This window comes from Chlamydotis macqueenii, chromosome 1, assembly GCF_036417535.1.
Source record: "Chlamydotis macqueenii isolate bChlMac1 chromosome 1, bChlMac1.mat, whole genome shotgun sequence".
NCBI classification, from domain to species: domain Eukaryota; kingdom Metazoa; phylum Chordata; class Aves; order Otidiformes; family Otididae; genus Chlamydotis; species Chlamydotis macqueenii.
This window is the reverse complement of record NC_141556.1, coordinates 121,346,989-121,358,023: the sequence shown is the minus strand read 5'-3', so window position 1 is coordinate 121,358,023 and position 11,035 is coordinate 121,346,989. Positions and strand designations below refer to the sequence as shown.

The following is an 11,035-nucleotide window of genomic DNA, read 5'->3' as shown; positions in this document are numbered from 1 at the left end:
CGCGCTCTTCCCGCCCTCGCGCGTTCCCTCTCTCGCTCCCACGAGGCGGGCGGCGGCCCTGGGCGCGATGCGGCGCCGCGGCGGCCTCGCTGGCGACGCGCAGGTAGCGCGCGCGGCCCGTCCGGCCTGGGGGACGCGGGGCTGCGCCCGGCCCGGCCCGGCCCGGCCTGGCCGCGGGGCTTTCTCTGCCCGCTCGGGGCGTGCGGGGACCCTGTCGCGGGGGTTGGCTCCCCGGAAGAAGTAGGCGGGAGGGGAGCGAGGGTCTGCGTGGCGGGCGGCGCTGCCCGTTGGGCCTCGCGGCAGCCCTGAGGGGGCGGTGGCGGGGCCGGCGCGGCCGAGCTCCGCGAGGGGACGGGAGGGCAGGGCCGAGCCGAGCCGAGCCGGCGCTGGGTGTGCGAGGCACGGAGGAGCCTGGCTCCTGGGAGCTGCGTGGTACTGCGGTGGGCTTCTGCCCGTAGCCCGTAACGCACCGGTGGGCGAGGGTGAGGGACCCGGGCCCTTGCGAGAAGGGAGCGTGGTGGGGGCGAGCGGAGAGCCGAGAAAGGGGTGGTCGTGATTCCCTGCTGGGTACCCATTGCCAGCCGGGGTCTCGGCCCCCTTCAGCCTTCTCTTGCTTAAGCACAGAAAATAAAACTTGTCTGTTGGAACTGCAGTATTGCAAAGTTCTGTGTTTACAGTGGGAGCTGTAATTGAGAATTTTCTCCTTACAGTGCATTTCATGTCTCAACCTCAATACTTCAGTAGTAGACTTTATTTGAATTTGGCTTCTGCTAGTGAGTAGAGCTATTTTTACGCCTGTACTGAATTGTGCGCCATAATTTGGAGGAGTACTGCATTGTCTCTCTGTCCTTCCTGCTTGCTGACGTACAAGGGGTATTCTTCTGTAAAGTCCTGTTGCCGTGTGTTTATTCCATACTTTCTTGAGACCTAAATGAGTTATATTTTTCTTGAATCATGCAATATGGTGGTACCTGGCCATACTAACTTTGCCATAAGCACTTCCTAAATGCAGCTTACAGCATAGAAGTGAAGTTAAAAGTGAAATCTTTCTTCCATAACTTCATTGTGGCTCTGATGCCTCTGAACTGGGAAAACTGGAACTGGCGTGTCCTGTCCCTACAGCTGTCTGGGTTTGAAAGACTGTTGGGAAAGAAATAGAGAAGGAAGGAAAACTGAAAGGAAATGTTTAACCTGATGGAGCAGGGAAGCAGAAAGAGAGAATTGTAGGAAATGGGTGGAAAGGATAGCAACGTTGGGGTAGCATTGTCTGTACCAGGGATAATGACCTCTGTTTGTCTTGTGCAGCTGGACTCGAGAAGACTGGGGATGGCATGTTTTGTACCTGTAAAAAGATCGTTTCTCTTGTTGATCTGTAGTACCCTCTTCCCTCTAGAATAAGATGTGATATGTAAAAGATCTCATTTTTCTTCTGTGCCATTCTCAATGCAGTGCAAAACAGTACTAAGATGTGTTATAGTTTTGCTTTGTGAAAGAATATTAGGTGATTAATGTTTTAGGCAAAGGACGTTAAATCTTTTTTATGTCTGTGTGTATATGGTGGCCTTTTTAAGATACAGCAGTGTGCATGTGTACGTATGTCAGAAATTACAGTTTAGGAGGTTTTTTTGGTACAGAAATTTCTCTATTACTTAAAATCAATGTACATTCTCTTGGACTGTGAAATTAAAGATATTTTATAGCAATAGCTTGGCAGAAGAGGGAACTATAAACTTTTTTTTTGTCTTAACTTGGGATTAAATTACTTTTATGTGGGATTGGGTAACAAATAGTTACAAATATTTTTTGCTCCTCACAAAAGATGAATTCTTTTGAAAAAATACAGTTTACTCTAAAAGGAATTTTTGCAAGCTCCTCAGTCACTGTGCTATACTTCAGTTAATCAAAAGACTGAGTTATATTGTATGCTTTACAGCAGTCTTGAAATAGTAGCTTGACATATGCATAGTTGCTCACGTTTTAAAATGTGAATGTTAATTTTTACAACATTCTGAGGTACATGGCACACATTTTAGGTGAAGAAACAGATGCAGAGAGGTAATATGATTTGCTTTAGGCCAGAGTGGCAAAAATTAGATTACATTCAAAAGAGTCCATCTCAGACACTTTTGAGTTTAGTTATTACTGGATAGCTCCCTTTTAAAAGGTTATGAATTTCTGAAATTATGTAATACAGAGGAATATTTTTGTCTGAGAGAAGGGATTCAAGCAGAAAAGCCTTGCAAAGCTGTAACAGTGTCTTTGTTTGGCTGTTGGTTTGTTTGCTTTTTTCTTTTTGTTTCAGAAGGCTGAGACCAAAGAGGAATTTGTTAAAGTTAGAAGGAGGGATTTGGAAAGGCTGACAACTGAGGTTATGCAACTGCGGGATTTCTTACCCAAAATACTGAATGGGGATATCCTGGGGACATTCCAGAAACTGGATGCTATTGAATCAAGTGAGTAGTACTGTGCTACAAGCTATTAGTTTCTTTCAAAACTACATAGAACAAACTGTCATGCCCCTACAAATAGTTGTAGAGTTTGTAGAGGTGTTCTGGGTTAAATGATGATGTTCAATGACTGCTTCAGTAAATTAATGGAGTTTATAATGAAGAAAATTACAGACTGCATTATAAATAATTAGACATGTCAAATTAATCTTTAAAAATATTTTACTGTGGATACAAACAGTTTAGGCAGTAAGGGAAGCTGTATCAGGAAAAAATGATTCCTCTGAGAAAAGGTAAAAGCATTCTTTTTTTCAAAATGTTACTTTAGATGCACAGCAAAAAAAATGTGGTAAATAGCAGTGGATCAAAAGTTAAATTTAAAGAAAGAGATAATAATATTGTATTTAGCATGTCTTGTTATTTAGCTTGTATGCTTTTTTTCCCACAAAAATTCATAATAAAAATTGGTTTTGTCTGAAAAAACGTGGGACAAACATTAGCATTGAGAATGTATCTCTTCTAGAATATCAAGTGATTAATTGAAAATTAATTTGCAACGGCTAGCTAAGAAAGAGTAAGATAGAGCCTCACGGCCTGTCTCCAATACAGAGTAATACATTGGGGCAGAGCTTTCAGTTGCCTCAATGATCCACTCGTTGGAAAGATTGTTCCATGCCATCAGAAGCTAACAGAGGTGAGAAGACTGCACCACCTCTCCTGCTGCCAGTTGAGACGTCATCTGTGTCACAAGAAGCGATGTAGGATCTAGACATGTTCTCTTTATGCTATTGCAAGGCATCAAGGACTCTTTCCAGTTGTATTAAGTGTGCATGATCCTTAGCTAGTCAGATCCTTGTTCTTCCTACTTCTATCAGTACTCGACCTCAAGATTTCTCTTACTGATCCTTCTTATGCTTCTTGCACCAGGCATCAAAGAGACACCGTCAGGGCCTTCCAGCAGCAGGTTTGTGGCATCAACGTGGGGATTTTAAGACTTCCCTTCAAATGTTCTGCTGGCTGGCCAGTATTCTCTGGGTCCTTTGGAGGTATACCTGAAGCCGAGTCAGTGGTTGAACTCTCTTTGAGTGTATCCCTGCAGTGGAGTTTCTCTTACAGTTAATGAGATTATTTGAATATTTATTCAGGCTCATGCCATTGTTTGCCACTACGGCTGGACAAGTCAAGTGATGACTTCTGCTACTCCAGTCTGCTCCTACCTCTGCAGCATGCAATAAGGCAGACTGAAAGGAGGCTTTGGAGCATAGAGTTCACAAAAGGTTGGACATCACAGGGACACAAGCACTCTTCAGTCTCAGAGTAGTGAGCTCTCTGGGCTGTTTACTAAATGGAGGCTTTTGGTGTTGGCATATGAAGCTTCAGGAGTCCTGGCAGCTACTACAGATGTTTTTTCACGTCGTTCTTACAGAAGCCTAACAGGTGATTTGTATATCTCTCTAGACTTTCATCAGTTTTCTAAGTATTGTAAACATGAAGTGGTTAGCAGGTTCTCACGCTCCTCAAGAAGTGCAGATTGTAGTTAGTCTTTCAACACCTCTGACCCATTCAGTTGTGAGACTGATGAGTCTTGAATAGCTTCAAGAAACCTTGAGATCTTTGTGTGTTTCACTTGTATGGCTGGATCAATAGGATACCCATTTGCTATGGGAGCATTTCCCGTTGGTGGTGTCTGAGATCTCGGCTGGCAACGGTCAGTGCAACCAACACCTACTTTTCGGGCTGGAGTCAGGGTTTTCACTAAGGCTGTTGCCGGAGTAATTGTTCATTTCAAAAAGAAAGGTCCGCTTTGTTCTTACTGCCATCCTCAGGAAGAGTATTTGGCTCTAGGAATCTTAGAAAAATAGCTCCAAGAAATTGTCTTTTTTAGGTGCAACTCAGTCCACTTGGGAAATGTTAAGAACTGTGTTTAACTTTGATCTGGCATTTGGAACAGTAGAATTGGAATTCCATCACTTGTTGGCATTCATCCTATTTGTACTTGCTTCTCCACCTCCCAGAGCTTTGAGATTAGATCTCTGGTCCAGAAAATCTCCTAGTACGTGGATGAGAATGAACTCATCTGAAAAGGCCTGAAAGGTGGGCCTCCCCTTCTTTTGTTGTGCCCATTGCCTTGTTCTGCCTTTGAGCCTGCTGTCTCTCTCAGGGACAAATGCCACTTCTTTCCAGAGTCTGGTTCACCACTTCAGGGGTAAAGTTATGTATTTCCTGTTTGTATAAGAATGCTGCTCCATATTTCTTAGTCGTCCAAGTTGATAGGGAAAGCTGCTGCTTTTCTTGGTGAAGGTAGACAGTCTGTGCCTCAAGATTTTAGTGTTAAGAGGGAAGGAACTTTCTTAGCAGGGTATTGGGACTTCCAGCCAGTGGGAGAATCTGTTGGGCTTCCTTGTGTTCTGGTCAGGACCACAGTGTACAGGAGTCAACAGCACAGCTGCAGTCTTTGGTGTCACCAAAATGTCTGCTGTTGTGTGTCAAGGGGCTGTCAAATGTCAGGACTTGTGCATGCAACCTTGAATTCTCTTTAGAGCAAAGGTGTGCACAGCTGGGAGAGCTGACTGGGTGTAATAAGGGGAGTTTCCAGAAATAAGGCACAGCTAGAAGTGGATCTCTTATCAGCTTCCAGTGTTACCCATTTTTTCTTTCTAGAATGGACCTAGGTGTAGTTTTCCTTGACATAAAACACTGTGATACCTTAGAGGAGGTTGACACATGCATCTTTTATCTGAAGGACTTAAAAAAAAATACAGGTAGCGTTGTATTAACACTTAGTAAATACTATTCCCCTTCTCCTGGCTTCATTTTGGTTCCAGGACCTTTGAAGTCTGCTAGTGAAGGATGTGGCATCTTTGTGTGTCTGCTGGCACAGGATAGATGGATTCAGGATGAATCCACTTGAATGCGGGAAGTGATTCTTCTCATTCAGAAGATCTTGTTTCCTTGCAGCGAGGAAGATTTTCACGGGGAGCTGGGTTCCACTGGATGTGCTTACCTGGCAAGGATAAACAGGTTGTTGGTCTGCCATTGATAAGCAGAGCATGCTCTACTGTGGCTCAAGATGTCTTTCTGTCAAGTACTTGAAGACTATCACCTGCATAGTAATAGGGCCATGAGACACAATTTTCTTTACCTGAAGGGAGGAAGGAAAGCAGCTTCCGACCACTGGCCAGAGTTATTCCTCAAAATCTCGATTAATCAATTCCCTGCTTCATTCTTTTCCTTTGGATTGCAGGTTGAAAAGAACTGAATGCTCGGAGAGCATGCTCTGGTATATACATGTTTCCTAGGAGTGGAGCCTTGCTTTGCCTCTGGTTTCTGTTAAAAAGTCTTAGTGCTGATGGCTTAGAATCACAGAAGGGCTGAGTGGAAATATGTTCCACCTCTTTAGGAAAACTGTTTGTGGCTAGATTATCTTCTTTTGTATCTGCTGCTCAAAGCAATATGTATGTATTTGAGATGATAACATTTTGCTAGTTAGGATCAAAAAGTAGAGGAATTTATTTCCAAATGATGTAGAATTACTAAACTGAAATGCCAGAATCCCAGTTCCTTGGATAATAAGAACTCTTGTTGTTTAATGATCTTATCTTTTTATGATTGAATTTGATATGCTCATTGGTCAAAAATATTGACCACTTTAAGGGGAAATCTTTGAAGTATGTTAAGCTATAGACCACGCTCTCATAATCAAGGGTATGATGTTTGAAGTGGAGTGTAACTTGTTTTTTAAGCTAACCAAAATTACAGTAGATGCTGTTTGGACATTCCTTTTTGGAATTACTGGAATGTGTTTCCTTCTTCAATATAAATACTAAGCATCCAGAACTGTGGGTTTTAGAGTAAAGTACAACATGCAATGACTGTTAAAAGTATCCTTCAAAGTAAATTTTTTAAAACAGACATTCACTAAAATAAAGAATCTAAATTGGAATGTGTTTCTGATAACACCAGAGATTAATTTTTTAAGGGAGTAGTAAAATTTGTTTGTCACTGACATAATGTTTAAATAATTTCTAATGTCTTATAACACTTCCTAAACATTAATTTAAAATGTTTGGAGTAGTTGCATTTCATTCTTACTATTAATGTAATTTGTATATTGTATATAGAAACACTCACTTGTGACTGATTTTAATATTCCTTTTCCTAGTTTTTCACTATATGCACTGGATTTCAAAGATGCCAGACATGAAAACAAACAAAGTAGAAAATTGAGTAAATTTTAAAAAAATCCTTGAGTAGCTGGAGCTCAGTTCCAGAATGGTGTCTTTATCAGCACACAGTATTTAACAGCTAGATGTGATTCTTCCAGTCCTGCCCTGTTTTAAATCAGAAACATCATGTTTGTTTGGTTTCTTACAAGAACTTGTTGAAACGTGGCAAACTGCGATATAGCAGTTTAGCCACGAGGAGGTGATCTAACACAAGCAAATGGTTAGGGCACCTCGTTAAAATTGCACTTGGTGGATTTTTATTTTTTTATTTTTTTTAATGCAAACCCGTTGGTCATAACTTACTACTTTGTTTCTCTGATTTATCCTATCACAGACATGGAGAAAAAGGAGGAGGAAATAGAGCAGCTGAAAATGGATTGTGAACATTTCAGAGCCCGTCTGGAAACAGCCCAGGCAGATTGCATGAGAGAGAAGAGGGTATATTTGCTATTGGACTACTGGTACCTGTATGCTTGAGTTTTAATAACAAAAGCAGTAATGATCAGGTTTTTTTATGTTCATGTCACAAAATACATTCTCAGCCTGAAAAACAATCTGGGTTTTCTATTAATGCAGTCAGGTGATGAGTAAATTAATTACCTATAAGATCATAACTGATGTTTTTTCCCTCTTGATATTTCTAGAGCAAAAGTATCTAATATTATAACTAGACAAAATATAATACCATATAGTACCAAAATGTGTGTATAAATAGAGGTACAACTGACAGTCAGTCTCCCGCTTACGTGCATAACACTTGCATAACCGCATGTATCTCTCTTAACTTCCATAGTGTGTGGTGTGGTTGTATGGGGTTGCACTAAGTCTTCCTGGCAGGGTTCACTTTGGTGTACGTGAAGTTAAAAGTCAACCATTAGCATTTGGTTTATATTAACATGCTGAAGTAAAATATTGGGTATTTGGGAAGATTGTGGTGTAATTGGCATCAAAAGGTTCTTCACAGAATCTTTTTTTTTTTTTTTTTTTTTAATTTAATGTAAGTTTAAGGTATTTTCAAAGAGGACAATTAGAAGATAATGTAAGTGGTGCAGTGTACAAAATGAAATTGACTTCTGTTTTGGCTTACTGTAAGCTGTGTGCCTTTGTTTAATTTTAATAGTCTTTCTCAATGCTCCTGTTGATACAGTTGCCATGTACAGTTGTGACTCAGAGAACAGTTACAAGGCTCCTTTTGCTCAGTCAATATTGCATTTTGTGATTATGACAGGGGGCTTCTTAACAATGAAGGAATAGCAAAGACTCTGACTTGTGAGACTGTGGGTCTTCTGTGAAGCTGCTGTGGTTCAAATAGGATCGCATAGGCTAGCGGCTTAATTTTTGAGAGAAATGTGATAATCAGTTGTGATTATTTGCTGCAAAAGTTCATATCCTTGTAGCTGATAGCTGTCTTGAGTAGTCAGCAGTAGCTTTGTTGGGGTTCTAGAGTCAGAATCTGCCAGCCTTAGGATGGCACAAAGACAGATGAATCTATAGAAATGATATAATTTTTGAAAAGGAATAAATGAAGGGTTCAGACATGCAGTTTTAGGGCACATCTGTGTGGACAAGTGATTCTGGAATGAAGTTTGCTGTGAATGTAAAGTGTGATGGAATAGTTGTCTATCTGGGTAGTCCTTACTTCAAAATAAGTATCTTCTGGGATAGCTTTTGCAGTTTGACAATAGGGACATGGTTAGCTTTGCTGTGCACCCAGGCCTTCAGTTGTATAAGAATCCAGAATGAAATCCCTAAGATTTAATGTTGCTGCTTTAGGTATTAATGAAGTGGATCCCACTCTTCGTTCATGTTAATATTACAAAATAAATGGTGACTGGTTTAGGTTTGTTATTTCTTTTGCATGAAAGTTCTAGCTAAATAACAGTTTCCTAAGAGTAGTTGTCTTGATGTTCCTGATCAAAGTTCTTCCCTTCATATCTTTCCTATTGTGCAGTATACACTGGTTGCCTAAATGGCTTTTGTTATATGCCACAAAGGTGTATTTGTCTGAGTGGGTTGTGCTTATGTACGTTGTGAAATCCTTTAGCTCGTTGGGATAAAAGAAGATGGCATCTGTGTATGTGTGGGGTTTTTTCGGGTGTGGTTTTTTTTTTTCCTTCCTGTTAATCGCTTTGCATGGTGTTTTTCACTTGGTGTTCTGCTATAGGCATCCTTGCATATGGTTTCTGAATTATTTTCTATGCATATATCTTCTGAAGGAGAAGGAAACAATTCACTGAAACAAACATAAAATAAAAGCATTTTCTAATTGAGCAGTGTCCTTTTCTCAGGGGATCATAAAACAATATTTTGCTTTCCAAAATTTCTATGCAGTCCTGTATTGCTGATTAAGGAATTGCTCTGCTTTCTGAACCTGAGCAAAACTTGAAGTACATGTGTTATTTTTGGCTAATGTCGTCTTTGTCTGTCTTTTCATAGTTAAGTACTTAAGCACTGCTGTATTACTGTGCCTTGACCCTTTCCTGAAGATGGTGGTGTTGCATAGCACAGTGGTTGCTTCATGATCTGAACTCTCAGGAGTGTTGCTTCCAGCTAGATTATTTGCTTTTGCAGGCGCTGTTTATTTTCCTGGCTCTTGAATGTACTACTTTGTTTTCCTTGCTTCGTATCTTTGTTCTGATGTTGCTTTTGATCTATTAAAAATTCTGGCATTTCTTGTGCTGGCTTTGCATCCTTGTTAGGGATGTAGCTTTGGTATTACAGAGTTTTATGTCGTACTATTCAGTATTAGCATCCAAATGCAATAGGCAAATAAAATGTATTAAAAGATACATTTTCCTAGGAGAATGGTGTGGAAGACAGGGACAATATAGGGGTTAGACAGGAGGATGGTTGTGGACGTTTTATTGATGCACATGGTAGCAGAAAAGCTAATGAGTCTGGCAGTAAGTTATGCAAAAGATAAAATTTGGATAACTTGCTTAAAAAAGATCGGAGTGTTAAGAAATAAGAGACTTCTATGCCTAGGGAATCAGCAGCAAGTGTCAGGCTTTTGCATATATTAAACCATAAGGTGAAGGAGATTCCAGAGAGTAAATACGCAGAAATCTTGATAAATTTAACTTTTAGCCTGTGTGTTCCGTTAGCAGCATCAGGCTGTCAGGTGTGATACAGGAGGCTAGGTAGGAAATTGATGACAAGCATTACAAGGAGCTTTGTACTGGTTGATACCACGTTACGTAAATTTTCAGATGGGTTTGTTTTTATTCTTTCCAAACTCTGAACACAAAATATTGAGGTGAACCCCCAAAATGACAAGATACGTATTTTAAAATCTTGATGGGAATATACAGTTGAAAGTTTTGTTCTGTTTACTTGTTTTCAGAATTGACATGGAGAAGATCCCTTCTCATTTCCCCATACTTCATAGTAATAGCTAAACACACAGGGAAGCCTGGGCTGAGGAGGGCACTTCCTGTGGTGAATCTGAATATCCCATGCCCGTAAAATGGGTAGAGCAAGAGCCTTCTGTTCTTTTGACATTGTGTGATCTATGATTCTCTCTCTCTCTCTTTTAGTACTTGAGTTAGCATAATTTTTCTTGACTGTCCTTTATCTTTCCCGGCAACGCTGTCTAATACCACCCCACTCAGAGTTAGCAGGGAGTCCCCACACACCCTCAGAGACCACAGACTGTGGTATCCCTGCCTTCATCTCACTGTCCACGCTAGTTCTAAGTGGAGAAGTGCAGCAGCTTTGCTACCCTTCTGGCAGCTGGTAGAAAGCCAGTGAGAGCTAGAGTCATACCTAATCGCATGATCATCTTCTGATCAACTTCCCATGTGATTGGAAAAAAAGTACTGCCAAATTGAAATTGTGTCCTGGTTGTGTTGAATTGCTCTGTTTTCTCTTTACACTTTGTGGCAAGGACCACTGATCAGCTCACTTAAGTGATGGATGCACAGTGCTTGGACTTTCTTGGTATGAAAGGCCCTCTGAACTACAAACCTTAGGTGTGTTTTTCCAGGGACTCTGTCTTCCTTTGTCACTGCGGATTAGGAATGTGCCAATAGAAGAAAGTTGGAAGAGACAACAGTATTTATCCTAGGTATCCAGCAATTTTACCATGTTGGCTAAGGCAGAAGTCTGTTTTGAAAAACAGAATAACCCTCCCTTCTCCTGTAAGATGTTTCCAGTATCTTTTGTAAGGTGTCTGGAAAGGCTGACCTCTGATGCTGAAATCCCTTCCCTCTTGTAGAGACGTGCAGCTATTTGCTTAGGAGGAGTCGACTCTCCTATCAGACTTCTCTAGGTGCCACTCAGTCTCGGTGGGTCACTTGATCTGACCTTGTGGACAGGCTTCTGGTTACTGTCAGTCTCCATGATGTATTTACTACTTACATA

The 11,035-nt window shown here is 41.0% G+C and overlaps 1 protein-coding gene across 3 annotated transcripts in view; it reads left to right on the top strand.

Moving 5' to 3' along the window:
- Positions 1 to 47: 47 nt before the first annotated feature.
- The window catches only part of HSF2BP (heat shock transcription factor 2 binding protein), a 34,124-nt gene continuing 23,136 nt past the window's right edge, over positions 48 to 11,035 (top strand). For 2 of the 3 annotated variants that reach the window (XM_086766081.1, XM_086766097.1), the window contains exons 1-3: positions 48 to 103; positions 2,303 to 2,453; positions 7,008 to 7,111. In XM_086766081.1, the coding sequence (XP_086622207.1) occupies positions 68 to 103; positions 2,303 to 2,453; positions 7,008 to 7,111 (291 nt within the window). In that variant the 5' untranslated portion in view covers positions 48 to 67. The remainder of the gene's footprint in view (positions 104 to 2,302; positions 2,454 to 7,007; positions 7,112 to 11,035) is intronic. The other variant, XM_086766091.1, reaches the window with a different exon arrangement.